The sequence below is a fragment of the Sarcophilus harrisii genome, chromosome 3, assembly GCF_902635505.1.
Source record: "Sarcophilus harrisii chromosome 3, mSarHar1.11, whole genome shotgun sequence".
Classification (NCBI taxonomy): Eukaryota; Metazoa; Chordata; class Mammalia; order Dasyuromorphia; family Dasyuridae; genus Sarcophilus; species Sarcophilus harrisii.
In genome coordinates this window covers 564,057,909-564,070,541 of record NC_045428.1, presented here as the reverse complement: position 1 = coordinate 564,070,541, position 12,633 = coordinate 564,057,909, and the positions used below count along the sequence as shown (strand labels likewise).

Genomic DNA, 12,633 nt, shown 5'->3' with positions numbered 1-12,633 from the left:
GATATGGGTATCTGTGCAAACAAGTGAAATAATATATATGCAAAGTGCTTGGTAAACATTAAAGTACTATATAAATGAGAGCTATTAGCAATTAAAGCCAGGGCTTCTTATCTCAAGCCCAGGGCTCTTTCCACCATCTGATCTGTCTCAGTATTCAAAAGAACAAATAGGCCCTTAGCATGATGGGTGGTACACAGAAAACTTTTAATAAAAACTCCCTGCATGACAGAAGTGTCAGGGACGGGATGTGAACTCCTTCCCCCCCCTCCCCTCGGGTCTCCCTAACCCAAAATTTGGCTCTCTGCATCTTGGCTGATAAGAAAACCCCAAGAACTTCCCAGTAAAGTACTTCTTATATAAATATACTCTCATTTCAGCCTCAATATTAAATGAGATACAAGCACTTCATGTTCTGGAGACTAAAAAAGTCTAAGTGATTTGCCAGGAGAAGTCACTCGATTCCACAAGATCTCCCAGGATGCTGCTCTAAGCATTGATCTGGAATGCTCAGACCCACAGAGTAGGGATATTTAAAGAAATCCTACCCTACCCAAACACGGTCACAGCCCACCTGCATGCATACAGGAGGCAGCTGAAGCAGCACCATCATACAAAGCAAAAGGTCTAGAGGGACGCATTAGTATATACTTTTCAATGCTACAGTTGTGGCCAGATTACAATTCAGCTCTTCCTGTGAAAACACTCCTATGAGGGTCAACTTTCAATTATGAAAAGAAGAGGCTTGATCGATTAGATGTTGGATGATTAGCCAGCACGCTGTGGAGAGAGCACTAGATTTGGTATCCAAGGGCCAAGCTGGGAACAAATTCAGTCTCTGCTCCCCACTCAAAAATGATCTGTATGATCCCAGCAAAGCCTCTTGGTCCTTTGCTTAACCTATTTTCCTCAACTAAAATGAAGCAAAGTTGGACAAGATGGTCTCTAATGTCCTGCAGCCCCCCAAATCTATGAGCCTATGACTTGCAGTTTGGTCATTTGTGGACATTCTCCAAAGAGCCAATTAACTACAGTGAAAGTTTACTCTTACACTTCATTTGGATTCTAGGCTGCCTCCACCCACTGCCCTAAGGGTGTATATACCCAAGGGAGAAGAAACTAATTTCATTAGCAGAGCAGAATGCAATAAGTAAAATTTGCTATCACAAAATAAAAATTAACGTTTTTCCAAAGTCTTAAGCTCCTAAGCTAAAAAGAGTCACCCCATTTAAGCCTTTCATTTTGCAGATAAGGAAAGATTAGTCCAGGAGGTCAAACCCTGGATTGATGTGTTCTCTTGGTTCATTCTTTTTCTTCAATACCCCACCAAGGAGGTGGCTATGGAACCTGTAGGCACTGAGGCTTGGAGCATTGTCTGTCTCATTCAAAGTCCAATCAACTCAAAGTGGAGGAGAAATTCATCCCAAGAGGCCTGGCAACAAGGAGTTTCTGGCCAAACGAGATCTCTTTAAAGAGGTGATATACCTAGATCAGGGAAAGGGGGTAGTACCTTATCAACAAAATAGCAAGGTACTAGGAAAGCTTTCCTTCCTGGAGAAATGACAAAAGACTAATCACTAAACACATTCACAGAATCCAGGCATTGAAAGAGGGTTCAGAATTGATGATCTGGTTCCTTCCTCTGAGACACAGGGATGGATTATGCCCAATGTCCTGCTACTAGTGGCAGAGCTGGGAGATCTTGGCTCTAGCTATTTCATGTCCAGGAGAGAAAGACACAATCATGTCAAATTCATTTTTTAAGTGACTTAAATTTAATGGCCAAGCCTCCTTTTTCCCCAACTCCAAAAACTGGTTTAACAGGATCCAGTGGTATTAGTCAACTCTTTGCCTGATTTTTGCTGTCTAGACCAAGTAGCTTCAGGAACTCCAACTAGATTATGGCTTAAGAGATAGATAGACGCTGGCCCCACAGGTCTCAAAGAGTGAGTATAAAACTCAAGACTCCTAAACCTAACAAGAAATATCCGAAACTAATTAATGGACCAGTTCTAAATGTGTGATCATCATCACTACCAACCAGTCTCACTGAACAAGAAGTCTTGACCCCTGGTTAACTCTTGGGGGCAAGTCCTTTGGTTTCTCTCTTACTAAGGTCCTCATCATATAAAATTGAATGGGTTGGACACTCTTTAATATCAAGCCTCTCCATATCATAGCATGTCTAGAATTCCTCATGCAATCATCTCCAGAACAGAAAAACTAAGTTGCCAGAAACAGAGGAAATACCAAGTCATTCAATCATTTGGGGAAAGGAAGACAAATGGCAACCTCAAGATATGGGCAGGTGCTCTTTGTCTTTCTGTGAGTAAACAGTAATGACTAGGTGTTTTGCTTGAATGGAATTTCAAAGAACCCTACAAACTTTCCTCACAAGTGCAACTGTCAAGTTTTAATGGTTAGAGAAATATCCAGAAAGTGAAGATGGTTCTATAGGGATGATGATAGTATGTTTGATCCTTAGAGGCAGAACTAAATCGCAAAAGGGCAAATTCTGCTAACAATGATCACTGCTGACTTAAAAGGGAAGAGAGCAAGGTTCTTCGTTCTACAGAGAAATCAGTAAGTAAATGCTAGATGCACATTTCTCAGGAATGCCCCAATATTCACTTCAGCTTCAGAGATGAATGGACTAGAACGCTAAGATCCCTTCTAACTCTACAAGTTGGAGTGTTATGAACTTATTTCTACAAGTCAAGAAGGTAAAATTTCATTCCACATAGAATTCACCAAACTTACACTGGATTTAGATAAAGAGGCTAAGTTTAAATGTCAGCTTCTTGTTGTATGACCTTTGATTATCATTTCCTCCTGTAAAATGAAACAACTTCTAATGCCCTTCCTGCTCTAATTCTATAACTCCGATGACATGTTACAGATTGCAATTCTTATGAGAATATTATAGCTCAAAAGGAAAAAAAATCATCCCTTAATGACTAACTTCTGGCCCTCATGGAACTTAGAGTAGCTAATGTGGTACTAGGACAAAAAAAAAAAAAAAAAATCCTGGAAAAAAACAGATCTGGAATCAAGAAGAACTGGGTTCAAATCTCAATTCACTAACCTGTGTGGCTTTAGACAAATCACTTAAGTTCATGATGTGTAAAATGAAGGGGGCCTGCTGGAATCAAGATCTGTGCAGGAGGACTTCTTCCAGTTCTAAATGTCACCGAGGCTTCCCACTACATAGTCACACGCTAGGACCAGGACCACAGGCTTCCAAGCTTCATCAACAAACACAATCCTAATGTCTTCCAGTCTCTTTAGGTCAGAAAGACTGAAAGGCTGTCGGTCCTAGGTAAGACACTAAAGCCGGCTAAGTTGGGCTCCCATCTAAGTTTGCCGCAAGGGATCTGAAAAAGCGTCAGCGACAAGCGGTCCCAGCAACCCGCCTGGCCCCCAAGGAAATGCCGTCTGGACAATCCTGGAAGGCTCCAGGGCTTCCCTACCACCAAGAAGGGAGCTCACCTTTTCCAAAGTCTTTCCAAAATTGACGCTTCTAATTTTTGCCACCTGGTTGTTCAGGTTAGACAGAAAACTGCGCCGATGCACAGACTGCATGGTGCCTGGTACAGTTTGCTCGCTGTACAGTGGGCGTTCAATAAATGCTCCTGAGTGGCAGGGGCCCGACTGTGCGCTCATCCCCGCCTGCTGACAGCTCCCCCTCCCACTATGACCGAAGGAGGCTCCGCCAGCCAGCCGTGGCCTCCCGGCCCCGGAAGCCAGATCGCGATCCCCTTCGGGGGCACCGGGGACTCCCAGCGCACCCGCCCGCGACTGAGCCCGCGAGAAGCCCAGCTGCCCGCATGCTTGCTCCCAGGTCGGCTCCCCGGGCGGCCGCCCCCGCATCTGGCTCCGGCTGAGGGCGCCGAGGGGCTTCCCCCGGTCAGGGGAACGGGAGAGGAGGAACAGGAAGGCCCGGGGGACGGGGCCCAGCGGGCCCCCAGGCGGCCCGGAGCCCAGGAAGTGGGTGGGGACGGAGCCAGAGCAGGGTCACTCCCCTCAGCCCCAGGCAAGGCTCTGCCCGGACTTCTCCCAAGGGCCCCAAAGTCCAAGTCTTTCGAACTCCCTCTCCCTCGCCCCTTCCTCAGCCCCTCCCCCACCGACCGGGGGACCCTCCCCCTCCAGGCAGGCTAGCTTCTCTCCCAAGACGGGTCTCCGTCCTCCTCCCCCCGCAGCCAGGGCGCCCCCTCCCCAGGCAGCAGCCCCTCCCCCGACAGTCCCTCGCCCCCCGCGGGGCCCACCCTCGGGAGGGGCACAGATGGGCACAGAGGGGAACCCCTGGGGTGGGGAGCAGAGCAGGCCTTTACCATGGCGGCGGCCCCACTTCCAGTCCCGGTCGGTCCCGCTGTGTCTGACTCTCCTCCGGCAGTGGCGGCGGCGGCGGCAGCAGGGCCCGGCGCTTCCACTTCCCCGGGTGCCTAGGAGTGAACATCCGGGTCACCGGCTCCCCCGCCCCCTCCTCCGCCCCCTCCCCCCGGCCTCGCCTCGCTTAGTCCCCCCTTCCCGGCCTTCCTCCGCCTCGCCCCGCCCCCGGTTCGGCACGGCCCCGCCCCGCATCTCTTCGTTCCGCCAATGAGCACGCGGCTCCCCGGCCATCGCCAAGTATGGAGCGCGGCGCGGGGCGGCCCCGGCGGGCGGGGCCCGGAATGGGGAAGTGAGCAGAGGGGGGAGGAGCGAGGGCGGGGGAGGAAAAGAGAGAGGACGGGAAGGGAGGGGGGAGGAGGAGGAAACTGACTCTCAGGAGTCCGGGCTGCGGCGCTGCCCGGGGCCGCCTGGGTGGAGCTCGGAGTGGGGGAGGGACGCGGGAGCTGGCCCGGGAAGGGACACTGCCCCTGGCGGGCCAGCCCCAGAGAGCCGAGCCCCGGGGCTCCCAGCTCTCTGCTCCTGGCCGTCTGGGCAAATCGCGGCCCCTCACCCGGACTCGGGCTCGCGTCCCGCATCTGAAAACGAAGGGGGTTGCACTGGGGACCCTGGAGTCTCTGGCAGCGCCAACATTCCCGATTCCTGCGTCCCCGGGAGCCCTGACACTCCTGGTTCCTAGGTCACTTCCAGCCCTGGTGCTCCATGTTCTCAGGCTCCTCCCAGTCCTGATGCTCCATGTTCTCGGGCTCCTCCCAGTCCTGATGCTCCATGTTCTCAGGCTCCTCCCTCATTTGACATTTCATGTTCTAAGGCTTCTCCCAGCCCTGCTATTCCATGTTCTCAGACTCTTTCCAGTCCTGCTGGGTCATTCCATGTTCTAAGATTCTTCCCAACCCTTACATTCTATGTTCTCAGGCTCTTCCCAGCCCTGATACTCCATGTTCTCAGGCTCCTCCCTTACTTGATATTCATATTTTCAGGCACAGCCCTGCTATTCCATGTTCTCGGGCTCCTTCCAGTCCTGCCGTGCCATTCCATGTTCTAAGATCCCTTCCAACCCTTACATTCTATGTTCTCAGGCTCCTCCCTCATCTGACATTCATGTTCTCAGGCTCCTCCCAGCCCTGACACTCCAGGTTATCAGGCTCTTTCCTCACCTGGCAATCTGTGCCCTAAGGTCACTCTGATCTTCTCTGCTCTAGGGCACCTCCCAAGCTCTGACATTGTTTTATTTTACCTTGAAACAGTCTTCCAAGACATTTTCCATCCATCTCACTATACTGTCTGCATTTACAACCATCCTCATGTCCTCCAGGCCTCCCTCCTGGGAAACACACAACTCAACATACAGTTTTAGTCCCCTCAGGGTGCCATTCTTATCCTCAACTCTCACTCTCTTTCATCCCTTATATCAGACGCTGCCAGGGCTGTCCTTTCTACTTTGGCAATAACTGCCCCATATGCCCCCCTCTCTCTTATGACACTGTCCCCACTCTAGGAGTACAGGCAAGCCCTCATCACCACGTCTGGATTGTTGCAGTAGCTTGCTAGTTACTCTTCCTTCCCCCAAATCTCTCCCCACTCCAGGCCATCTTCCTCTTATCAAGTTGATCTTCCTTATTGTAACAACACCATGTTACAACCCTCTACCCTCATTCAATAAACTCCAGTGGCATCCTTATTATCTCCAGAATCAAATATTAAAAAAAAAAAACCTGTTTGAATTTTAAAGCCTTTTATAATTCAACCCACTCTAACCTTTCCAATCTTCTTACAGTTTACTGCTTCCCCGAAACCCAGTTCTTTTCAATCCAATAAAATGCTGCCTATTTGCTGTTATTGACACATGGCATTCAATCTGTACAATTCTTTGCATTTTCATTTTCTTTCCCTATACCTAAAACCATCTCCTTCCTCATCTCCACTTGTTGGTTTTCCTGGTTTCCTTCAAGTCTCAGTAAAAGACCTACTTTTCTGCAAGGAAGCCTTTCCCAATTTCCTTTAATGTTAATGCCTTTTCAGAGAAAATGCCTTTTCTCTGACAACATGTCCAATTTATCTTGTCGATAACTTGTTTATATGTAATTGTATGTAATTGCCTTTCTTTGAATTTAGCACAGTGGCTGGCACATAGTAGGCACTTAATACATTCTTCTTGACTGGCTTGCTTTTGCCTTATCCAGCTGAGACCCAGACCTCCAGGACATATCTGTCTATACCAGGCTACTAAGGTCTTTATACCATTCTAGGGCTTCCTAGGTTGTATTTTCCCCTTAAAATATATATTTCTTGAGGGCAGGGTTGTATTGATTGTTTATATTTGTTCTAACTCCTGGACTCGTCAACAATAAGTTATCTGTCTGTTTTTCATGCACTCCAACATCATATTTCTGTAATTCTATCCAAGAGATCCAACTTCTACACATCTGATCCCACTTTTCCTGTATCTCCTGTAACCCTCAACTTAGGAATGATCATTACTTCTATCTATAACATTGTATCATGGATAACAATTAGATTCAATATAATATTATATATAATATAATCATAGATGTCTCATCCAATCTCTTTACAGATTAAGAAACAAAGTAAAGACTTAGATCTTGGCCAATAAATGGCAGAGGCAAGATTCTAACTCAGTCTTCATGACCCCAATTTCAGTGCTCCCTCCCTTACCTGCCTGCTTCCCAAGAACCCTAAGTTTCCTCAGGTGTATAGAGATTAAGAGATTTCCCAGCTGGTGTCAGTAGATTTGAACCTAGCTGGATTTTGCTTCAAGCCCAACATTATAATATTATATAGGGAACTGGGAGAAATAATAAAATTAGGTAAAAACATTGCCCTTCTGGAGTTAGTAGAAGTGAAAGATTCAAATACAAATAAAAATAATAAAAATTGAGTGAATGAGGGGATAAGATAATAAATTCTGTTTGGACATATTTAGTTTGGGATGCTTATAGAAAATCTGATTCAAAATTTCAAAATAGTTGGTGATGAAGGACTAGGATCAGGGACTGAGGCTGGATAACAACATGGAAATGATCACTGAACCCATGGGAGCTAATGAAGACACCAAATAAAAGTAAGATAGAAGAGAAAGTGGCCCAGGAAAAAGCTTTGAGCAATAATCACAGTTAGATGGACATGAGGGAATGAAGATCCAGTGAAGTACAGTGAGAAGGGGAAGTTAAACAGGTAGGAGAGCCTGGAGATATCAGCAGCATGAAGACCCATATCCAATCCTTTGCCAAGTCTTGTTTCTATCTCAACAATGTCTCTCCAATAGGTCCTCTTCTTACTACTCTCACAACTGTCAAACCTGATTAGGTCTTCATCATCTCTCACCTATACTATTATAATAGCCTCCTCATTTTGGTTTCCTGACCTCAAATCTCTCCTCATTTCATTCTACCCACTATACAATTGCCAAAATGATTTCCCTAAATCTAACCATGTCACCATCCCAGCCCCAGATTCGATAAACTCCAATGTTGTTCATTTGAATCCAACTCTTCCTGGTCCCATTTGGTTCATTTTTTGTTTTGTTTTTTGTTTTTGGCAAAGATACTAGAGTGGTTTTGTCATTTCTTCTCCAGCTCATTTTACAGATGAGGAAACTAAGGCAAATAGAGATTTAATGTCTTACCCAGGGTCCCGCAGCTAGTAAATGTTTCAGTCATGGTGACTCTTCATGACCCTGTTTGGGGTTTTCTTGGCAAAGATCCTGAAGTGGTTTGCATTTCCTTCTCCAGCCCATTTTACAGATGAGGTGGTTGTTGTTGTTTGTCCTTAGTTCTTGAAGAGGACCATGACATCAGGGAGGAGATGCCATGACATGCAAGTGAATTAGATTTAAGTGAGGGAGGGCTGGGCGAGGTTACCTGCCTCATTTTCCCCTACAGAGCCATCTGGGTCCAGTAGCAAGATATAGATTAGGATAATTGGAGATGGTCCTGGATGCCGTGGGAAACCTTGGACTTTTAAAGCTAACATCTTCAACAAGTCTCAATTTGACCCATTCAGTGATTAAAGCAAGGTTGAAAGTGAGATGAAAAATGCAGTAATTGAGGCAAAAACAGTTAAGTAATTTGCCTAGGACACATTGCTAGTAAGTATTGAAGGCTGAATTTAAACTCAGGTCTTCCTGAACTCCGGATCTAATGCTCTGTGCACTATAGCATACACTTGCTGCTTTCCAGTGGTTAGGGGCAAATATACACTACTTTGTTCAGCATTTTTTAAAGCTTTGGCCCCCTTTTGAATCTTTCCAGTTCTTTTATACATTACTACTCCCCATGCTCATTGGAGTTCAGTCACACTGATATATTTTAGATTCTGTACATAATCCCCGACCTCCATGCTTCTGTAATAGCAATTATGTTACCCATGTGTAGAATACGCTAGAAACTTTGCCTCTTAGAATCTCTGGTTTCCTTCAAAGCTTATCCCAAAGGCCACCATCTTCAGAAAGTCTTTCCTGATTCTTCCCCCTTTCCCAATACTCTCCCTCATCTCTTAGTGTCTTCCCCTCTAAGGATACTTTCTATTTCTTTTGTATCTTCTCTGTGTATATGTTGCCTCCAATAAAATGTAAGCTCTATTAGGACAGAGACTAATTTTTTTCTTTGTATCTCCAACACTTAACATGATACCAAGGATATACATAATATGATACCAAGGATATACATAATAAGCAAATATATGAATACTACTTTCATTCTACCACACTGCCTCTCAAAAATAAGTTATAATAAACTATATATTTAATATAACTATAAACTAAATATATGACAATAATTGCTATTAATAGTAGCTGACATTTACATAGCACAACTCAAGGTTTACAAAGAGCTTACATCAGGTTGATTTGAGTCAAATGAGGAAATATAAGTAAGAGCTTTTTATAGCCTAAGTTCTGTAGGAATCTCAGTGAAGAAGATGGTGGTAATGAGGACCTTGAGTATTAGAAAAAATACTGGAAAGATAAAAAAAGGACTCAGGAGTATAGGAAGTTAATTTATTTATAATTCCTGAAAGAAACAGGAGCAGTCCCTGGGAGGGTCCATGGTTATAGAAGTGGGAATGAGCCTTTTATTTCCCATCCTAAAGTGTAAAGTCCCTCTCTTGTTCTCCCAGTTGGCTGGGGATTGATAAAATTAATAGATTTTTTTGGCCCGCCCCTTGCATGGTCTGTTTTATATGTTCCCCCTCCCTTATCATACAACCCAAATGGTGCAAAACTACTCCTTTGAGAAATTATTAACTCATTAAGCATGCACATTTGGTACTTGCAGTTACCTTTAGCCCACTTCTTGTTTTGGGGTGGTTTTTTTTCAGTTTATCAGTTCAACTGCTAAATATCTTTTGTGCTACAATTAATTCCTTGTGCTGACATGACTTTTCTCTAAGTCCTTGTCCCTGTACAGAAATACAACTCTATAGGTTGTATACCAATGATCAATCAGGTATAGTAATCAGATTTTCCCCAGGGTCACTTCCATAAGTGTTTGCATTCTACTGTTCCAAATGAAAATCAAGAGGAGTGCTTTCTGATCCAGAATCGCAACACAGCCCAATTCATTTATCCAATGCCTACTGTGTGTGGGACACCGTGCTAGGTTCTGGAGATACAAAGACAAACCCAAACAACAAAAGCAAAAGCCCACACTAAAATCAGCTCCAGGGACTCATATTCTACTAGGGTAATGGACACAAATGAGTAAGTGCACGTTAATTTGAGGAGGGAGAGAGTGTTAGCAGCTAGGGTAATCAAGAAAGCCTTTTCTTAGGAAGCAGCATATGAGCAGAACTTAGAAAGAAGCCAGGCGTGTTGAGAGACAGGGAGCATCTTAGGCTTGGGGGAAAGCCAGACAAAAGCAGGAGGATGGAAGATGAGGAAACAGCAGGACCAGTTTTCCTGGAACATCGAGTGGGTGGAGGATGTCACATGTAATATGCCTCCAAAGGTAGGCTAGAGGCAGATTGCAAAGGGCTTTAAATGCTAAGTGAAAGATTGTATTTTACCCTAAAAGCAATCCAATCTCTTGATAAGTGGACAACTCAGGAAAACACCAATTGTAGGAAAGGCATTGTATACATCTATGCAAATGATCCCACTAGGTTCTTGCTGGACCTCAGAAACACAAGCAGAGGCAAGACCCACTTTGAATTCCATTTCCAACACTGAGGGGCCAGCTATGTGATCACAAGCAAGAGATTAGACATCTCTAAACTACATTTTCATCTAAAGAAATGTGGACAGTAGTAATAGCTTCTAGCATTTATAGAGCACTTTAAGATTTACAAAATGCTTGACATTGGTTAGATACAACAAGCTTGGGAGCTAGATGCTATAATTCTTCCCATTTTACAGGTAAGGAGAGGTTATTTGACTTTCCCAAAATTACACAATTTATAAGTTTCTGAGATAGGATTTGAATTCAGAACTTCTGCCTCCCATGCCTGTCTTCTCTATTTACTATGTCACCTAGTTATATAGTAATACTTAATAATTTAGCCTAACATGGGTATTTTAGGGAATCTGCTTTATAAATCTTAAACTACCATAGAAATCTTCTCTTGTTTTGGACTATCCAAATTATGGCAGCTAAAGTCAGGCATCAGTTTATTTTCCTTCCCGAAGTAGACACAGAATTTATAGCTTATGTGCAAAATCATTAGTGTTTTTCTTTCAGAAAATAGAACTTTTCCTATAATTTAACTTCATATGGGTATTTTTAGGGAACCTGCTTTATAAATCTTAAACTAACATAGAAAATCTTTTCTTGTTTTGGACGTCCAAATTATGGCAGTTAAAGTCAAGCATCAGTTTGCCATCGACTATTATTTTCCTTCCCAGAGTAGACACAGAATCTACAGCTTATGTGCAAAATCATTAATGTTCTTCTTTCCAGAGTAGAACTTGTTTCTATTCTAAATCATCTTGAAAGAATATGTAACAAGAGGGAGGAGACCACTGAGCCATCAACAATCTAGTTGTTTTTCAAGTGTTTCCAAGACTCCAAGTGGTTGTCAGGGCCAAGAGCGTGCTCTAGTCTGTAGTTAAACACAAGCATCTTGGGGTTTGGAGCTGTTGTTGTTCCTTCCCTAATAGGTACATGGAAGAACTAACAGCTGCTGTCTGTTTGGACCAGAAGTATTTGCATTATAAGCATCTGCAAATCTTGCTTTACGTGATGGGTTGGTCTCCTCCAATGGAGGCCAGCTGTTAGAAGGATTTTTTGTTTTGTTTTGTTTTTTGTTTCTTTTTAATAGGCATGTTTAGGAGAACTCATGTTTTGTTTATTAAGATACTGATCTAGTTGCCCTCTGGTGTAGACTTTACAATTGGAAGGGGGAGTGGGACAGGAATGGGAATGGAAGCTTGCCCAAAGAATTTTGTTCGAATTCAGAGCCCACCAGAGTCACTCCCAGGCTGAAGCAGAAATTAGGCTCCTGATAGCTAGACTGTGACTCAGGGAGGCAGCTTCTGATGGGGGAACTGAGTAACTTGTGATTAGATAGAACATTATAGGATAAAATTATGTAATAGACAATAATAATAAGATTCAAGAGTGGAATCAAGAAACCGCCCATAGGCAACATCTGCATGATCTTATTCTTTAATAGTCAACAAAATGTAATTGAAGAAAGGCTGAATCATACAAATCTGTTTATGGAAATGAAGGGAATCTATGATTACAATTTAGGTCCAGGTCATCACCACCAGAAAATATAGATGGCTTATCCTTGAGGAGCCTAGATTTATTGATCAATGTGGTTTGTTCAGGGGAACAGTAGAAACTGTGTAACACATAATAGCAGGTTGAAAAATTTAACACCCACCAACAAAGAAAAAAATGACCACCATGTTGGCTGGGATCCCACTTTAGAAGTTCACTATTGTTGATATCTGAATAGGTAAGAAGTCATACTACTTTAATAGTAGTCACAATAGAAGTCACAATACTTTTAATACAGACCTGAAAATACATCTAACAATTCAAAAAACAAACTGTACAAAAACTGGAATATTATCACAGACACAACAACAATTCACATTACATTAATCCATAAAATTGAAAAACAATGTTTGAAGTAAATATAACCAGATATCAACAATAGTTAATCACAAACTCCAAGTTAGATGAAATGAAAAGCATTCAGAATATAGAGACTTGGTGAAAGAAATTAAAATCATGTAGCAACAGGATGAGTTACATATAATCCCTATTATTTTATCTGATATTA

The 12,633-nt window shown here is 43.6% G+C and overlaps 2 protein-coding genes across 4 annotated transcripts in view; one reads left to right on the top strand and one right to left on the bottom strand.

The window, feature by feature from the left end:
• Positions 1-4,463, bottom strand: part of CAPZB (capping actin protein of muscle Z-line subunit beta) — a 163,890-nt gene extending 159,427 nt beyond the window's left edge. For 2 of the 3 annotated variants that reach the window (XM_031962735.1, XM_031962734.1), the window contains exon 1: positions 3,487-3,952. In XM_031962735.1, the coding sequence (XP_031818595.1) occupies positions 3,487-3,867 (381 nt within the window). In that variant the 5' untranslated portion in view covers positions 3,868-3,952. Of the gene's footprint in view, positions 1-3,486; positions 3,953-4,328 lie in introns of those variants that run through there. The other variant, XM_031962736.1, reaches the window with a different exon arrangement.
• MICOS10 (mitochondrial contact site and cristae organizing system subunit 10) overlaps positions 3,759-12,633 on the top strand; it is a 123,868-nt gene continuing 114,993 nt past the window's right edge. Inside the window, exon 1 of the mRNA XM_031962737.1 lies at positions 3,759-3,838. The gene's annotated coding sequence lies outside the window, so the exon portion shown is untranslated. The remainder of the gene's footprint in view (positions 3,839-12,633) is intronic.